Source organism: Sorex araneus, chromosome 2, assembly GCF_027595985.1.
Source record: "Sorex araneus isolate mSorAra2 chromosome 2, mSorAra2.pri, whole genome shotgun sequence".
Classification (NCBI taxonomy): domain Eukaryota; kingdom Metazoa; phylum Chordata; class Mammalia; order Eulipotyphla; family Soricidae; genus Sorex; species Sorex araneus.
The window spans coordinates 378,791,220-378,809,824 of NC_073303.1; the positions used below are offsets into that span (position 1 = coordinate 378,791,220).

Here is an 18,605-nt window from a genome sequence, read left to right on the forward strand (position 1 = left end):
GGTGGGGAGGGCATTTGCCTTGCACGCGGCCGACCCGGGTTCAATTCCCAGCATCCCATATGGTCCCCCGAGCACTGCCAGGAGTAATTGCTGTGCATTGGGTGTAATCCCAAAACCAAAAAACAAAACAAAAAAAGCAAGAAAAAAGAGTTACTCCTGACTCCGCGCTCAGAATTCCTCCTCGTGGTGCTCTGGAGACCCTGTGGGCTGCCGGGGGCTGGACCAAGGTCGGCTGCGTGCAAAGCAAACACCCTCCAGACTATTGCTCTGGCCCGAATCGGGCATTTCTGAGCCACCCATCCTCACTGAGCGCCAGTGAGGGCCGAGTCTCCCGCCTCAGAGCATGGCTTGCGTGTGTAATTCGGAGCTACAGCTTCCCCGAGGGTGTCAGAAGAGCCTTGACTTTCCGTCCCAAACCACCGGGACTTTATCTACGGGGGGGGGGGGAGAAACTTCACACCCCCAGACGACTCCTTTTCCTTCTGGCCCAGCCGAGGGCTGAGGAGCTGCTCTCTCCGTCCTCTCAGTCCTGTCAGCTTTGTGTGGACATGCCACAAGCGTGGCTTCCAGAACATTCTTCCCCCGAAGTCTCCAATTCCCACGGCCCCTCCAACTCATCAGCAGAAATGTATGTCTCAAAAGTTACATGTCGGTGCAAAGAAAATCCAGTACGTGTTCCTGTCTTCGTAGCCACGTTGTTCATGGTCACTGGGCGTGGGTCCAACCTGGACCCACCTCAGCAGGTACTACCTGAGGCTGAGCGGCGGCTGTGAATTGGACGCTGAGGCCGCAGCGCCACCTGCTGGCGGCTCTCACCTCATGCTCGCGTTCTGGACCGGCGGAACCGCAGCCCTCTGGGGAGACGTGGAGTCTTCAGAGGGATGCTGGGGACACAGGACGTCTCCCGGGGCTCACAGATGCTGCAGTCACCTACACAGCCCCTCTCCCAGGGCTCAGGGCTGCGGGACAGGCGGGCCCTGCCAAGAGTCACTGCTCAACACTTTTCTTCACAGCAGAATAACTACATCGAGGGGGAAGACTAAGGAGAACATAGGATGAGGGGGGAGAGAGAGAGAGGGAGAGAGGGAGAGAGAGAGAGAGAGAGAGAGAAAGAGGGAGACAGAGAGAGACGGAGACAGAGACAGAGAGACAGAGGCAGAGACAGAGATAGAGGCAGAGACAGGGACAGAGATAGAGGCAGAGACAGAGACAGAGGCAGAGACAGAGACAGAGCTGGGGGGATCAAGGAAGAGGGGGGAGAGGGAAAGAGAAAGAGGGAAAGGAGAGTGAGAGATGAGAAGAGATGGAAACATTTGTCTTCTAAGTGAAGACAAATGGCCTGAAAGAAGGTCACGGGACCGGGGCTGGAGCAATAGCACAGCAGGTAGGGCATTTGCCTTGCACGCAGTCGACCCGGGTTCGATTCCCAGCATCCCATATGGTGCCCTGAGCACGGCCAGGGGTAATTCCTGAATGCAGAGCTAGGAGTGACCCCTGTGCATTGCCGGGTGTGACCCAAAAAGCAAAAAAATAAGAAAAAAAAGAAGGTCACGGAACCCCAGAGTTGGGATGCTTAGGGACCTCAGAGAGGAGACTTGGTACCTGCATGGCAGTGCTGTGTCCCCAAACTCACGCTGAAACTAACCTCCAGAGTAGAAAGCTTCAGCGCAGAGCCTAAACCATCGGGAGCCAAGAACACAGCACCTCCCGGGGGACATGCAAACTGACCCCTGGTCTGGGGCTTCCGGCCAGGACTGTGATGGGGTCAGTGTGCCAGCCCACTACACATTGACACAACTGGACAGTGGCACCGGCCCTGCTCTGTGCCATCAAGCCTCAGGGGGCGGAAGAGAGAGGAGAGGGGCGAGGCTCTGGCCTCAGAGGGGCGGAAGAGGACAGGGAAAGGCACTTGCCTTGCACGTGGCTGGCACAGGTTCAACCCCTGGTACCACGTTCGGTCCCCGAGCATTACCAGACGTGATCCCTGACCACGCCTTAGTGTGGCCCCAAAACAAAAACAGCACATTGAGGCCCCAAGGAGGGAGGGCAGGAAATCCCACAGGGCCTGTCAGGGGACCCTCCTCGAGGATGGTTGCCACTGGGCCCTGGGGAGTACTTCATGGGTGGAGGGAGTTCACCTTTCCTCAGGTAACCCTGGATTTCTTCGTGTGTTGAATTCTCTTATGTGTATTTCTTTATCTGTTGTATTTTGTTCAGGAGTCACAGGAGAAAAGCTTCAAAGGCTAAGTAGGTCTGGGCTGGAGCAATGGTACACTTGCCATGCACACAACCGACCTGGGTTCGAATCTCGACATCCATATGGTTCCCTAAGCACCCCCAGGAGTGATTCCCTAGTGCAGAGCCAGGAGTAACCCCTGAGCATTGCCGGGCATAGCCCAAAGGAAAAGGAAACCAAAAAATAAAATAAAAGGATATTGGGTAAGCAAGTTTGGATCCAGAAGATACATTGTACCTGGCTCAAGCTTTTTTAGAACTTTCTAGTTACAATACAGTTAAACATATTTTAAACCTTCACATATATTCTTGAAGGGAAAAATGATACCTTCATCCACAAAAGACTATAGACATTAAAACTTTGCAATTTGACAAACTCCTGCCAAGAGCATGGATGATAAAAATTCCTAAAAGAAAATAAACCGTGTATACTTTAAGGGAGAGCTCATTTTATCTTGAAATACGAAAAAGCATACGCGTTGCAAGTATTAAACGTGCTGCCTTTCTAAAGCCAAGTTAAAGGACGTGGGAGGGGTGCAGGTTTGCCAAAGCCTCTCCTGGGACAGGACTGTTCCTCCACTGCACGATGGAGGGCGCAAGACCCCTGCAGCGACCGCCTTCCTGCGTTCCCGGGGGAAACAACGGATTCGAACGCTGATGTGCGCGCACAGCTTAAGCAGCCTGGAGACACAAAAGCCGCCAGTTCGGAGTGTAGGTCCAAGCCCCGCCCCCGATCCTCAGCCCCGCCCCCAGGATCTAGCTCCGCCCCCAACCTCGCGCCTCTGCGCGAGCAGAGCTTCACTCCCGCCCCGCCTGAGCCCCACGCCCCGCCCCGCCCCGCCTCAGGCTCCGCCCCCACGCCCTCCCCTGGTCCCGCCCCATCTTCTCCCCGCTCACCGCCCCGCCCCGCCGTAGGCTCCGCCCTCACGCCCTCCCCGAGTCCCGTCCCCGCCCTCCCTGGGCCGCCGAGAGGCGGGCCGACGCCGGCCTCGAACGCGGCCGGGGATTGGCTGCGGGCGCGCGCCGGGGGCGTGGTCTAGGCACATGGTGCGGAACCGGCTCGGCGCGGCCGGCGGGTGAGCAGGAGGCCGTGGGGCGGGCCGGGGCCGCGGGCGCGGGGCGCGGGCGCCGGGGCGGGCCGGGGCGGGTCGGGGCGGCGTCCCCGGGCCGGTTGCTTCGGCTCCGGGCGGCGGCCCGGCGGGCTCCGAGGGGCGGGCGTCGCCGGGGGCGGCCCCGCCGCGAGCCCCTCCTCCGGGCCCGCGCCCCGCGCCTCCGCCCGGGGCCAGGAGATTGGAGATCGGGGTCAGGGGCCCGAGGTCAGGGCGTCTCTCGGGACCCCGGGCCAAGGGTTCACTCAGGGACCCCAGGTCAGGGGGTCTGAGGTCAGGGGCGCGAGGTCAGGGCGTCTCTCTGGGGCCCCGGGCCAGGGGTTCTATCAGGGACCCCGAGTCAGCGGACCGGAACCAGAGACCCGGGTCAGGAGGACCGGGTCAGAGGCCCGGGGTCATGAGATCCTGGAGACAGAGGCCCCGGGTCATGGGATCCTGGGGTCTGAGGCCCCAGGTCTTGGGATCCTGGGGTCAGAGGCCCTGGGTCATGGGGCCAGGACCAGAGGCCCTGGGTCAGGGGCACCCGGATCAGAGGTCCCCGGTCACGGAGTGCAGAGTCAGAGGTCCTGGGTCCCGGTACCGAGGTCAGAAGCCTGGGGCAGAGGGACTGGGGTCAGAAGCCCTGGGTCGGGATGTCTGGGGTCGGGGTTGGTGGGAGGCTGGGACTGACAGGTGCAGCAGGCTTTGGTCGAGTGGCCTTGTCCCTTGAGACCGTGGGACACGGGGACAGGCCCCTGGGAGAGCCGGGGAGGTGTAGACCCCCAAGACCCCGCAGGAGCGCCTGTTTGCTGTCAGGCTGTGGGACGGACGTTGGCGCTCCCGGGGCTTGATCCGGCTCTGAGGCGCCCGTCAGGGTTTGTGCTCACGCGGGACAAGCACTCAGACTGTCTGCGGACTTGGACAAGCTTCCAGGCGTCTCTGTCTGCTCAGGGTTCAGTGCTTCCAGCCGTTCCCCTGGAGGGGAGCGAGACTGGTACTTGTCTCCAGGGTGCACTTGCTCCGTCCCCACGCACACACTTACACCTTAGTCACCGGGCTGCTCCCGGGCCTGGGCAGGGTCCGAGTGGGCGGGAGGGGGTGGCCGCTCTCTGGCTCCTGCAGGCCGGGGCACGCCTTAGTGCCTGGAACTGGAGCGCCTTTGATGGGCTTCTGGGAGCCTGGGACTCGCGGGACTGGGCCCCACCCCTCCCCCGGTGGGTCCGGCTGGTGAAGTGGGCGACCTGCTCGATGGGGCTTCTGGGTGTTTAGGCCAGGGATGAATGGGCATTTGTCTCACCCGCCTTCAGGGGCTCTGCCTCTGCGACCTGGCTGGAGGCTGCCCTTTGCCCCCTGCTGGGACTGGATCCTGGCCACGGCACCCCCCACCCGCACCCCCCACCTGCCAGGTCACACCTCTCCCACCCGCCAGGTCACACCTCCCCGTTCCGCTTCACTGCATGCTCCACCTGTGAGGCAGCAGAACCTGCTGGTCCTCCAGACAAGCTGGGGGTGTGGGGGGTGCGCCCCAGGGGGCTGCCGGGGTGACAGGGTCTTCAGGTGGGTGTTGTCCGAGGGGCCGCCCACCTGCTCCTCGAGGGGCCACAGGCCTGCTGCGTGCCTGCGGGGAAGGCCCCGCTGCGTGTTGTCATCGCCTCCTTGCCCCTGGTCAAACTCTAAGGACGGTCACCGCTTCCTGGAGCCATCTGCCCCCTGTCACTTCCTGGAGTCCTCGGGCCGGTGGGCGGGGCAGGCGGGGCAGGGCTGCATTTACGTCCCCGCAGCCTTCCAGGCCCTTCACTCGGCGCTGGCCTCCCTGCCCCTGGTCCTTCCAGGAATCAGCCTCTCCTGCCCGCAAGATGTCGGCCCTCACCGCACTCTTCAAGTATGTGGACGACAACCAGGATCGCTACATTAAGGTGGGAGCCCTGGGCTGTACCCGAGATGCAGGGGAGCGCGGGGCCGGGCTCTGCGTGCTGGGGGCTGAGGCACTGTGTCTAGGCGGTGGCTAGCAGTGCTGTGCTGCGGGTTGGAAGTGGCCCCGCTTGGGCTGAAGTGCCCTTCGGGGGAGGGAATAGTCGCTTCACAGAGAGGGAGCACAGAGGAGGCGCTGGGCGGCCGCCCGGCTCCCTCTGGGCTCTGGGCAGGAAGTGTGGGAATACGGCATGCTCCCCCTCTCTCTAGAGTGCAGTTCTCCATGTGCAGTTCCTGCAGTGCTGGGAAGTGCTGGGTGTCAGGTGCTCCCCCTCTCTCTAGAGTGCAGTTCTCCGTGTGCACTTCTCCGTGTGCAGTTCCTGCGGTGCTGGGGGGTGCTGGGTGTTAGGTGCTCCCCCTCTCTCTAGAGTGCAGTTCCTGCAGTGCTGGGGAGTGCTGGGTGTCAGGTGCTCCCTCTCTCTCTAGAGTGCAGTTCTCCATGTGCAGTTCCTGCAGTGCTGGGTGGGTGTTGGGTGTTAGGTGCTCCCCCTCTCTCTAGAGTGCAGTTCTCCATGTGCAGTTCCTGCAGTGCTGGGGAGTGCTGGGTGTCAGGTGCTCCCCCTCTCTCTAGAGTGCAGTTCTCCATGTGCAGTTCCTGCAGTGCTGGGGGATGCTGGGTGTTAGGTGCTCCCCCTCTCTCTAGAGTGCAGTTCTCTGTGTGCACTTCTCTGTGTGCAGTTCCTGCGGTGCTGGGGGGTGCTGGGTGTCAAGTGCTCCCAACTCAGGTCAGGTGGAACCTTCGGAGTTTCAGATTCTGAAGATGATGCTCCCGGGGACCGGGTTGTTGTCAGGGCGACCCCCAGGCCCCTGAGCTCAGACGCTGAGTGTATCCTGGCTCTTCCTGCCGTAGTCTTGTGGCCCCAGACACGCTCCTTGCCGGCGCTCTGTGCACTGGGCGTCGCCTCGTGCTCACGTCTGCTTGGCTTTTCCTGCCAAGCGGCGGCTGGCAGTGAGCTCCCGCGGGCAGCGCCCTCCAGACCCGGCCCCGCTCCCGTCCACAGAAACTGGCCGACTGGGTGGCCATCCAGAGCGTGTCTGCGTGGCCCGAGAAGAGGGGTGAGATCAAGAGGATGATGGAGGTGGCGGCGGCCGACATCCGGCAGCTGGGCGGCTCCGTGGAACTGGTCGACATCGGGAAGCAGACGGTAGGACCTTCCGCGTGCCGGCCGTGGCCCCACGGGCACTGGACTCTGGCCCCTGCGGGCGCCGGACCCTGGCCCTGCTCCTCTGGCCGGGCGGGCGCTTCTCGACACCCCACCCTGTCCCCACCGAGGGTTGAGGGTTGCCCAAGGAGCTCGAGTGACAGCCGAGTCCCCCGGCCCCGCAGAGTCCTGACAGGCGCCTGCAGGGCCCCTGCCGCACGCAGTGGGAGACCCCTTTGCAGGGTTCGGTTGCAGGTGCTCTGGCAGGAGCCGGGTTCCCCCCAGGCCTGCGCTGTACTGAGGGGGGCCCGGCCGTGCCCCCTTTGCTCTCGCTGGGCATGCTGGGCCGGCTCTGGGCCGGGCCCCCGCCCTCAGGCCCGACCCGGCCTCTGCCTGCCCCCGGGACAGCGGGCCCCTGGGAGGACAGCCCCGTCTGGGGAGAGCCCGGCCCGCCGCCGGCCGTGAGTGCCGTGAGCGGCCGAGGCTTGTGGCTGGAGGGCTGCGCCCCGCCCCTTCCACAGCGGGTCTTACGCAATCCTGCCGCTGGCGCCCTGCCGAGCCTCACGGGACTTCCCACACGGATTTGCTGACCGTGGCAGGCAGTGGCAGCGGGACAGGGCGTCACGTGCACACTGCTGGCTGTCCCTGGGCGTGTCCCGAGGGAAGCTGACCTTGGGGTCCTGGTGGAGGTGTCCGTGCGGGGCATGGCTTCTGGCCCCAGAGGTGGCCTGGGGACGCAGTGGGCCCGAGTCCAGGAGCTAGAGAGCGCGAGAGGCCGGCGAGAGGACACAGTGGCCGTGGCCAGTGCCTCTTAGAGAACAGCTCCGGGGCCCCGGGGGGCCACACCCACTGCTGCCGGCGATCGGAGCACAGCTGGCCTGCGGGCGGCTCTGGCCTCTGCCATGGCGTCCTGCGAGAGGGAGCGAGGACAGGGCCGCTCACAGGCCACGCAGGGTCTCCACGGCCTCTGGGGCATCCCTGGGCCCACCTGGTCCCCGCAGACGCAGCTGTGGCCTGGAAGCTGCCCCCCTCGGCCCCCAGCCGCATCCCGGCATGCCCAGGGACGAGGGGGTCTCTTCTGCCAAGAGAGATGCCAGGCCGGGGCCCCGGGAGGCTGCCGTGGGGACCCCCCCCGCTCCCAGCTCAGGTGACCCTCCCCTCGGGGAGAGGTGCGGTTTGGGAAGCCGTAGCGTTTGTTCACACTGGAAATCGTTCCGAGTGTTCCTGGACCCCCGGGTGAAACCTCTTCCAGAGGCAGGTTTCTCTCTGGGGCGGGGGAGCCGAACGCGGAGCTCAGGGGCCCCTGGACGGGCCCAAGGCCCCCCTCGCCTCGCCCCTCTGCCAGCTGCCCCCGTGGGGGCGGTGGCGTCCAGGAGAGTCTCGTGTTGGTCCCGGCTTGCGAGGCCGCCTGGCGCGGGGTCAGCACGGGGGTCCCGTCTCCCTGCAGCTCCCCGACGGCTCCGAGATCCCCCTGCCTCCCATCCTGCTCGGCAAGCTGGGCTCGGACCCCACGAAGAAGACCGTGTGCATCTACGGGCACCTGGACGTGCAGCCGGCCGCGCTGGAGGACGGCTGGGACAGCGAGCCCTTCACGCTGGTGGAGCGTGACGGTAGGGCCCCGCCGCCCCGCCCGCTGCAGTGTTGCAGCCACAGAGCCCTGGGGTCACGGGGCCTGGTGCCACCGCACAGTGACGGCCCGAGGGCCCGTGGGTCCAAAGGCCCCGCTTCGTCCTCCCACCGTGCGTGGCTAGCGCGACCTGCCCGCAGGACCTTGTTCCCGGGCCGTGTCCACACCCTGCGGAGCTGCTGCGCTCAGGCCCCTCCACGTCCCGGGAGGGTGCGGCTCTGGGGACAGCGTCCATGAGTCCTGTCTCCTGGCCCAGAGTCCCCTTCCTGCCCCGCGGGCCCCACTCCGCCCCGCCCTTGCAGCGCTGTCACCTCTGTGTGGCCTCTCGGGGACAGGGAGGCTGAGGCCGGGGGCCCTGCAGGCCTGTGTCCATCCTTGGCGTCCTGGGCCAGGCGCACGGGGCAGGGTGACAGAGGGAGGGACAGCTGCTCTCCACACGTGGCTCCCGCGCCCTCCAGCCCGGGGTCTCTCCTGTGCCCCCACCAAAGCGATGCCCCCGGGAGCCCCAGCGACGTGGGGGAGCTGCGGTGACCATCCCCTCTCCCAGGGGCAGCCCCATGTCATCACGCCTCCTCCCTGCAGCCCTGGTCGCCCCGGCCTGTGTGGGAACAGGGCAGTCAGGGGGGTTTGGGCAGAGCGAGAAGTGGGTGTCCTTCCGCCGAGGAGATCATGGCCCTGGATGGACGGCCGGGCCCCCCTGACGGGCAGCCGCCCAGAATGGCTGTGGAGAGGGGCGGTGGGGGGGTGAGGCCCCCAGGACAGGGCGGGGAGGGGCTGGCCTGAGAGAGGCGCGTCCCCCTGGATTTCAGTGCCCGCCCAGAGGACGCCCCGGGGGTCTGCGTCCTGCTCTGTCACCCTGAGCGGGCGTTCAGTGGCCCTTGGGGACGGCCTGTCACAGCCCCTGCCCACTGGGTGGGAGTCGGCCTGAGCACTCGCGCTCAGGGGTCCCCATGGCATGCACAGCGTTGGGGTTCGGCGGAGCCTGTCGCTGCGCCCCAGCCACCTGACTCTTGGCTCCTCCAGGCAAGCTGTACGGCAGGGGCTCCACGGACGACAAGGGCCCGGTGGTCGGCTGGCTGAACGCCCTGGAAGCCTTCCAGAAGACAAATCAGGTACCACCTGCGGACCCTCCCCGGGGCCATCGGGAGAGCGGGCGGAGGACAGAGGTCAGGGCGTGGCGGGCGCTGCCCCTCACCTGTCAGCACATTGTGGAAACGCGCGGGTGTGGCCGTCCTGGGGCGTCAAAGTCCCATCCGGCAGCCTACGGGGCTGAGCTCGTGCCTGGCCGTGTTAGCGGCGGACAGTGAAAGTTATTTTAAAAGCTTCTTTCCTGGGGCTGACCCGGGTTTGACCCCGGTGAGCCGAGAACCTGAGCACTGAGCACTGCTTGGGAGATGCCCACGTTAAAACTTACTTTCTGACCTCACCGGGGATTTGTAAGAGGCCGAGAGCAGCACACACACGTGCATACATGTATATACAGATGTGCATGTGTATGCACATGCATGCACACACGCACACGCACACGCACGTGTGCATTTGACCCTTACTCATTCTCGTTGGTCTGAACCAGTGGCTATCCTAGCGTCGGCCGTTGTGTCTTCTGTCCTGTGTCGTGCTTTTGTCTCTGGTTTGTGTCGAGCCCCATCTCCGCCCTTGTGGGGTCCCCAAGAGGCCCCCGGGGACGGGGAGGCTGAGGCCGGGCGGTGCGGGGGGCCTGCAGACCTGTGTCCATCCTTGGCGTCCTGGGCCAGGGAGCACGGGTCAGGGTGACGGAGAGGGAGGGACAGCTGCTCTCCACACGTGGCTCCCGCACCCTCCAGCCCAGGGTCGCGTGGCCTCCAGAGCGTGTGGAGCGCGAGGCCTGGGGACAGCAGGGTCCTCACGCGGCGGCGCTGTCCCCACACAGGAGGTTCCCGTCAACATCCGCTTCTGCCTGGAGGGCATGGAGGAGTCGGGCTCCGAGGGCCTGGACGAGCTGATCTTCTCGCAGAAGGACACGTTCTTCAGAGACGTGGATTACGTGTGCATCTCCGACAACTACTGGCTGGGGAAGAAGAAGCCCTGCATCACCTACGGCCTGCGGGGCATCTGCTACTTCTTCATCGAGGTAGCGTGCGTGCGTGTGCGTGTGAGTGCATGTCTGCATGCACGAGTACAGGCAGTGCGTCATGTGTGCGTATGTGTGCGGGTGCGTACGCATGCTTGAGTATGTGTTGGTATATATGTGCATGCATGAGTACAGGCAAGTGCGTTGTGTGTACATATGTGTGCGGGTGCATATGCATGCATGAGTACTGCCGGCATATGTGTGCATGCACGGGGCCGTGCCTGCGGAGGCCTGGGAAAGGCCTGCTCACTGCCTGCCCCAGCAGCACCAGGGCTTGCGTTTGCTCCCTCTGCTCGTCCCCTGACTGGTGTCCCCGAGAGACTGAGCAGGCTCCTGTCCGGGAGGGGCAGAAGGTGCTGGAATCTGGCTGCGGCCAGCCCTGCCTGCCTCACCCTGCCCACAGCTATGCCCAGAGGTCAGCCCAGGCTGCTGACTCCAGGTCCTGCTGGAGGTCCCCGTGGTAGGGCCCCCCTACGACTTTCACCAGGATGGGGGTCCGTGGCCCTCCTGTGTGTGCTTCTGCATTCGCCTTCAGTGGGGTATTTGGTTCACTCTGGCAGCATATTCTGTCCGAGTGGCTGTCACGTTCAGTTCACCAGCTTCTAACAGACCCAGCTCACCTGTGCTCAGATGCTCAGTCAAACAGGGTTAGCATGTCCAGCTCCCCTGGGTTAGCGTGTGCAAATCCCCTGGGCTAGCATGTCCAGTTCCCTGGGTTAGCGTGTGCAAATCCCCTGGGCTAGCATGTCCAGTTCCCCTGGGTTAGCGTGTGCAAATCCCCTGGGGTTTGCATGTTCAGTTCCCCTGGGCTAGCATGTCCAGTTCCCCTGGGTTAGCGTGTGCAAATCCCCTGGGGTTTGCATGTTCAGTTCCCCTGGGCTAGCATGTCCAGTTCCCTGGGTTAGTGTGTGCAAATCCCCTGGGCTAGCATGTCCAGTTCCCCTGGGTTAGCATGTTCAGTTCCCCTGGGCTAGCATGTCCAGTTCCCCTGGGCTAGCGTGTGCAGATCCCCTGGGGTTAGCATGTTCAGTTCCCCTGGGCTAGCATGTCCAGTTCCCCTGGGCTAGCATGTTCAGTTCCCCTGGGCTAGCATGTCCAGTTCCCCTGGGTTAGCGTGTGCAGATCCCCTGGGCTAGCATGTCCAGTTCCCCTGGGTTAGCATGTTCAGTTCCCCTGGGGTTAGCATGTTCAGTTCCCCTGGGCTAGCATGTCCAGTTCCCCTGGGCTAGCGTGTGCAAATCCCCTGGGGTTAGCATGTCCAGTTCCCCTGGGTTAGCATGTCCAGTTCCCCTGGGTTAGCGTGTGCAGATCCCCTGCAGCCTGCATGTGTTGCCCTGCAGTTTTCATGTCCAGCTGCCTGCGGTCGGCACGTCTGGCCCCGTCCTGAGTGTGTCTTCCTCCCGTGCGCTGAGACCAGGTTTTCTGGCCTTTGGTGGTTCTTTGTGTTTGGGATCACTGCCAAAGTTCTGTCCCCCACAGCTGCCTGGCAGCACGTCTCAGAAACGGGGTGTGTGACTGCTTTGTTGAGTTCTCACCTGAGACGGCTCAGCAGTGGCTGCAGTGGCTCTGTCCCCCCCCCCAGGTGGAGTGCAGCGACAAAGACCTCCATTCTGGGGTGTACGGCGGCTCGGTGCACGAGGCCATGACCGACCTCATTGCTCTCATGGGTGAGCGGGGCCGGGCCGGGGGTCTGCGGACTCTCGGGCACCGTCGGCTCTTCAGGAACCCGCCCCCCTCCCCGCTCCCGCAACAGCCCCTCGTCTCTTCACTTCTGCCTCATCCGCCCGTTCCCCCGTCCCACCCTGCGCCCGAGACTCGCCGGTCTCTCCCCTGGGCCGTGGCCATCCTGCCTGGGATGCTGGCCCCGCGGGTCCCTGTTGGCCGGGCTCCCATTGTCCCTGCTCCCGTCTGCCCCTGCTGGGGACGCGGCCGGCACTGGGGCGGGTGGGAGTGCAGGGGTGAGAGGTGCTCCCAGCAGAGGCCTCTGCACCCCACTTTGCTGTCGGGGTCCCTGTCTCGGAGGGCCCCAGGGGGCTCGGGACTTCCTGGGCTACATGCAGAAAGTTCAGGAGCCTGCCAAGCTCAGAGCCCAGAGCCCATACTCGCCCTGCAGTGCTCACCAGGCCGTGTGCTCGCAGGCTGCCTGGTGGACAAGAAGGGGAAGTTGCTCATCCCCGGCATCAACGAGGCGGTGGCCCCGGTGACGGACGAGGAGCTGCAGCTGTACGAGCAGATCGACTTTGACCTGCAGGAGTACGCCCAGGACGTGGGCGCCGACACCCTCCTGCACGGCTCCAAGGTGGGTGCTCACGGCTTCTGGGGGCCGTCTCCGTGTGGCCCTACCAGCAGCTTAGCTTAACCACTGGGGGGCGCTGGGGTTCCCTATTTCCTCCTGCCCCACCCCCACCTGTCCTGCCAGGAGGGGCGGGGGGGGGCGGGGGGGCGGCCCTGTGGGGACAGTGGGAGCCCACGGCCCGGGGAGCGGGTGCAGACGGCCTGTGTCCCAGCTCTGCCCTCCTGCTCTCACAGACGGACATCCTGATGCACCGCTGGCGCTACCCGTCCCTGTCGCTCCACGGCATCGAGGGCGCCTTCTCGGGCTCGGGCGCCAAGACCGTGATCCCGCGCAAGGTGGTCGGCAAGTTCTCCATCAGGCTGGTGCCCAACATGACCCCCGAGGTGGTCAGCGAGCAGGCACGTGAACGGGGCGCAGGGGGCGGGCGCGGGTGGGGCTGTCCTGACGGGCGCTGAGCCCCGACGGTCCCGGGGCACAGACGGGGCCTGGCCCTGACAGTCCCGGGGCAGAGACAGGGCCTGGCCCTGACACAGTCCCGGGGCAGAGACGGGGCCTGGCCCCGACAGTCCCGGGGCAGAGACGGGGCCTGGCCCTGACAGTCCCGGGGCAGAGACGGGGCCTGGCCCTGATGGTCCCGGGGCAGAGATGGGGCCTGGCCCTGATGGTCCCGGGGCAGAGACGGGGCCTGGCCCTGACGGTCCCGGGGCAGAGATGGGGCCTGGCCCTGACACAGTCTCGGAGCAGAGACGGGGCCTGGCCCCAACGGTCCCGGGGCAGAGATGGGGCCTGGCCCCGACGGTCCCGGGGCAAAGGGGGGGCCTGGGAACCCGCCCTCCCCCGCTGCCAGGCTGGAATCTGACCCTGGCCCTGGACTAAGGCGGCTGAGACGTTGCTTTGGGCCACATGGGCTGAGTCCAGAGGGCAAATTCCAGGAGCAGAGAGTCGGCCAGGCCTGCAGAGCAGGGGGCGGGGGTGGGCTGGGACCCCCAGAGGGGGAGCACCCACCTGCCGGGTTGGAAGTGACTTACAGCGCAGGAAACGCTACAGAAGCGAGGGCTTCTTTTCTGTTTCCAAAGCTCCCTTGTACCCGAATAACCGGTGTTGTTCGCCGCTGGCCTTGTCACCCCAGTCACAGGCGGCCTCGGCGCTGAAAGCCGGTCCCCGCGGGGAACCGCCAGCCCTGTGCCTCCTGGCACCTTCCCGGTCCCGGGAGCCACTGCAGAGCCGTGTGACTGGGCGTGGGTCCTGGGGCTCCGTGTCCACTGAGCACTGGGTGGGCGCTGAGGGGCGAGCCCCACCCTGCTCACGCGCACATCTCCCTCGGTTCAGGTCACGAGCTACCTGACTAAGAAGTTTGCCGAGCTGGGCAGCCCCAACAAGTTCAAGGTGTACATGGGCCACGGCGGGAAGCCCTGGGTGTCCGACTTCAACCACCCCCACTACATGGCCGGGAGGAGAGCCCTGAAGACAGGTCAGCCAGGGACAGCCTCCGGGGACTGGGGGTGTGGGCAGTCAGCCCTTGGGGGACCCAGGGGGCGGGCGGTCAGCCCTTAGGGGGGCCCTGGGGGCGGGCGGTCAGCCCTTAGGGGGGCCCTCAGGGTGGGCAGTCAGCCAGCCCTTGGGGGGCCCTGGGGGCGGGCAGTCAGCCCTTGGGGGGCCCAGGGGGCGGGCAGTCAGCCCTTGGGGGGCCCTGGGGGCGGGCGGTCAGCCCTTGGGGCCCAGGGGGTGGGCAGTCAGCCCTTGGGGGGCCCAGGGGGCGGGCGGTCAGCTGCCAGGCTCCTGTCAGGAGGAGGGCACACGGGCTGGGCTGCCCGGCCCGGCTCAGCTCTGCCCTGCCCTTCCAGTGTTCGGAGTGGAGCCCGACCTGACCCGGGAGGGCGGCAGCATCCCTGTGACCCTGACCTTCCAGGAGGCCACGGGCAAGAACGTCATGCTGCTGCCCGTGGGCTCGGCCGACGACGGCGCCCACTCCCAGAACGAGAAGCTCAACAGGTGAGGCCGGGCAGCTCGCGCCCACGCGGGGTGTGCCCGGCAGGGGAGAGCTTGCCCAGCCTCCAGGCGGGCCCAGGGCCGGGGGTCCCCTGCCGCCTGACCGCCCTGCCCTCGGTCTCGTCCCCCAGGCACAACTACATCGAGGGCACCAAGATGCTGGCCGCCTACCTGCACGAGGTGTCCCTGCTGAAGTGCTGAGGCCTGGCCCGAAGCTTCTGGCTGTTGCCGCGGGCTTGCCCGGCCCGCCGCCCTCGGCCCGTCTGACCCCGTGGGGGTCGGCCGCAGCAGGTGCTGCGGCTCCACGGCCCTCCCTGCCCCCCCCCCCCGACACACACACAGCTGAGCCCAGCTGGAAGGACCTTGTCTCTGGCGCTGCTCAATAAAGCAGGACTGACTGACCGTGCGGCCGGCCCGGCCTGACTCTGGACCCTCCGTCCCCGTCCCTGTCCCTAGTCACACAGCCCGGTGGGCAGTGAGAACGTGCGGGCGCGGCCGGGCACAGCTGCCGAGAGCTGGTCTCCGTCCACACCGCGGCCAGGCCGGGGCGCGGCTCTCTTGGTCTCGCCCTCCCGGGGCCGGCACCGTCCCTCCAGCCCAGCGGCTCCTGCCGGACGCTCAGGCCTCTGTGAAGGCCGCGCACAGGCCCGTGTTCCCGGTGCAGGGGGAGCCGAGGGCCCTTCAGCCCGCACACGGCAGGCTCCACTACAGTGGGACCCATCGGGTGCCCGGCCCTCTGTTCTGCGCTGCTGCACCCCTGCTTGCCTCTCCGGCTTCAGCACCCCTCGCTTCAGCCTGGGGGAGGGGCCAAGGGAGCACTAGCTCCGACCTGCAGGACAGGCCGGCCACGGGCCCGACCACGGGGCAGGGCGTCCACGGGGCAGAGTGTTCACGGGCCCAACCGCGGGGCAGGGTGTCCACGGGCCCGACCTCGGGGCAGGGTGTCCACGGGCCCGACCTCGGGGCAGGGTGTCCACGGGCCCGACCTCGGGGCAGGGTGTCCACGGGCCCGACTGCGGGGCAGGGTGTCCACGGGCTTGACCGCGGGACAGGGTGTCCGCCTATGGCTGGGTGCATGGCACCCACTGCCCGCCGCTTGTCTGGAGATCCAGACTCTTCCCCTCGGGCTGTTCGTTGCTCAGGCCCCCGGGGCAGGAGGAGCCCCCGTTTGTGACAGGGTCCTGTGTGCCCCCCGCCCTGCTCCAAGGCCTCGGACTCGTGACCCCTTCCCGAGGGCCAGCGGCAGCCTGGCCCAGGGCAGCTCCTGGTGGGCCCTGGACATGCTCGCCCCTCAGTGCTCGGGGCTGCTCTGTCAGAAGCGTCCCTGTGTCCCTGTGAGTGGCCCACTGTCCGGCTGGGTGGACCGGGCTGGGGGGTGACCTGCTGCTCTGCGGGGGTCGGGCCTCCCCAGGCCCCGCCCCACGGACCCCGCGGGGCGGACAGCAGCTGTGGGCCGGCGGCAGCCTTGGAGCCAGGCCCCGGGTCTTCTGTCTCCTCCGGACGCGATCTCGGGAACACGGGCTGTGCCCGCATGGCCCCGATGGCCACGTGCTTGGTGCCCACTGTCCAGCTGGGGCAGGAGGCCAGGCCAGAGGCGGGAGGCGCGTGCAGGGGGCAAGGCTCAGGGCCCATGCGCCCCTCCCTTGTGCTCCCCGGGCCCCAGTGCCGCACAGAGACAGTCCGTGACCTTTAGTCCCCAGTTGCAGGAGTTCCGCGTCTCGAATAGGAACCCTGCAGCCTTCACGTCCCTCATCGCCCAGCGGGGCCCGAGCAGCCCGCAGCCCCCCTGCTGCAGCCCGCAGCCCCCCTGCTGCTTGGCCGCATCCCTCCAGCTCGGGCTGGAAGCTCTGGGCAGCCCCGAAGGTCCTGCTCCGGGGGTCTACAGGGCAGGAGTGGGAACGGGGCGGCCAGGTGGGGTGAGGTCAGTGTCCTGGTGCCTCGGCTCTGGGGGGACACACAGGGGTGCCGAGCCCCTGCACAGCCCCCCGGTCTGGGTTCCTGCCCAGAGAGGCACCTTCTGAGGTTCCGCGGCCTCGTGGGCAGGGGCTGGGGCGGGGCGGCCAGGGAGCAGAGTGTTTTCAGACACAGGTCAAGAAAGATCTCTTACAGCAGTCTGAGAAATCTTTGTCCTTTTAACAGAGAATATTAAAATCTGCTTGGCATCGTCACAGAGTTGGCGTGCGACACTCTTAAAGGAAGTGCTCGGGTATGACCCTCTTCACCTTCAAGCAGAGACTTTCAATTCTTCGTACCCCCTCTCGCCAACTTTTTATATCCAGCTTTTCTTTGGAATTTCCTTAAACAACCTCTGTCATCCCTAAACTAGACTAAACTGTTCTTTCCTGAGTAAATTATGTCCTCGCAGCCTCTGGCTCTGTCCCAGATGATCTCTCACCCCTGCCTGTTCAGACATTCCTTTGCCCTGTGGGACCTTCCTGGCAGCCGCGCCCATTTGGGATGGCGCCCCGAGGCCCCCAGCCCGCTCTGGGGAGCAGCGCGGCCCTGTCACACGAGGTCCTGCCGGGAGCCCCGGGCCTGCCCGCAGCCCAGGCCACCCCCACCCGTGGCAAAGACAGACCCACGGGCAGGCGAACACCTCGTCTTTTCAGGGAAGGCTAAGAGAAGCGCCCGTGAGCGTCGCTGCTGGGTGCTGGGGGGCAGCCCGGGGGGTGACCGCTTTCAGAGGGGCTCGGTGTGACCTGGACAGCCAGAGTCCTGCCTGCAGGGACCTGGCGCAGGGTCGGCGTGAGAAGAAAAGCTGCGGCAGGGAACTGAGCGGGGACAATGGCCCCACGCCGGGCAGGATGTGGGTGTCTGTCCCCGAGCCCTCTCCGCGGCCACCACCCCGCCCTCTCTCCAGAACACAGACACCACTCGGACGTGCTCTGGCTGGGACAGACGCACTTCTCGGGCCAGGGCGACCCCGAACAGGGGTCGGCAGCCAGACAACGGAGTGGCAGGTGCTGGTCACTAGCTGTCCCTGGCCCTGCAGGAACGGGGCTCCGAGTAGCCCGGAGGGACAGGGACGCTGTGAAGGAGCAGGGTCCATAGGGGAGATGCACAGAGGCTCCCCCGCTCCTGGAACACGGGGGCGCTGCAGAGACGGGACCTGAAGGGGTGGGGGGGGGGTGGCCAGCACTGCAGCTTTTCTCTGCCAGGCACCTGGTACCTACCCACAGCTGGAGCTAACCACACACCTGGTACCTACCCGCACCTGGCACCTACCCGCACCTGGCACCTACCCGCACCTGGTACCTACACACACCTGATACCTACCTGCACACCTGGTACCTACCCACGCCTGGTACCTACCCACACCTGGTACCTACCTGCACATCTGGTACCTATCCACAGCTGGTTCCTACACACACCTGGTACCTACCTATCCTGGTACCTACACACACCTGGTACCTACACACACCTGGTACCTACCCACGCCTGATACCTACACACACCTGGTACCTACCTATCCTGGTACCTACCCACACCTGGTACCTACACACACCTGGTACCTACCCACGCCTGATACCTACACACACCTGGTACCTACCTGCACACCTAGTACCTACCCGCACACCTGTCACCTATCCGTGCACCTGTCCCCTCTCTGTGTGCCCTGCTCCTTAAGCCAGTGGTCTGGCCGTGCTGGCCCGGAGGTCGTGGAGCAGTGACCCTGCCATGGCCAGCTTTCCTGGGCATGGACCCTGAGCTCAGGGTCCCGGGGCTGTGGTCAGCTCCCCCGGCTCTGGCCCCGGGCTTCAGGCCTCTGAGCATTTCATCTTTGGTGCTGGTCCTGACCCCGCCGCAGCCCTCACCTGCCCTGGGCCGCCAAGTTTGCTCCGAGGGGAGGCCGGCGCCAGCTGGCGGACTCTGGCTTCCCGGAGGTCCCTGTGGGGACTGGGAATCGCGTGCCCACTCCCCACTTCAGACAAGCCTCTGCCGACCCAAGACCTCTGAGCAGACACAGTCCCCGCAGGCACGGAGAAGCCCGGGCAGCTCGAGGGGCCGTGGCCTGGCAGGGGTGAGGCCAGAGCTGACCCCAGCACCGGCCCTCGGGCCTCAGCCCCCTCCCGCCTCCCGTGGCCCTTGTGCGACCTCAGGAGCCGGAGCAGCCGCGGGATCTCCCTCAGTCGGCCCCTCCACTGCC

At 65.8% G+C, this 18,605-nt stretch overlaps 1 protein-coding gene across 1 annotated transcript; it reads left to right on the forward strand.

Moving 5' to 3' along the window:
• The first annotated feature begins 3,238 nt into the window (after positions 1–3,238).
• CNDP2 (carnosine dipeptidase 2) lies at positions 3,239–14,860 on the forward strand. The gene is made up of 12 exons (XM_055126605.1): positions 3,239–3,311; positions 5,156–5,239; positions 6,296–6,439; positions 7,884–8,046; positions 9,087–9,175; positions 9,973–10,173; positions 11,756–11,840; positions 12,312–12,472; positions 12,703–12,867; positions 13,799–13,940; positions 14,314–14,461; positions 14,590–14,860. The coding sequence occupies exons 2-12, from the start codon at positions 5,180–5,182 to the stop codon at positions 14,657–14,659; spliced, it is 1,428 nt and encodes a 475-aa protein (XP_054982580.1). The 5' UTR covers positions 3,239–3,311; positions 5,156–5,179; the 3' UTR covers positions 14,660–14,860.
• Positions 14,861–18,605: the final 3,745 nt, after the last annotated feature.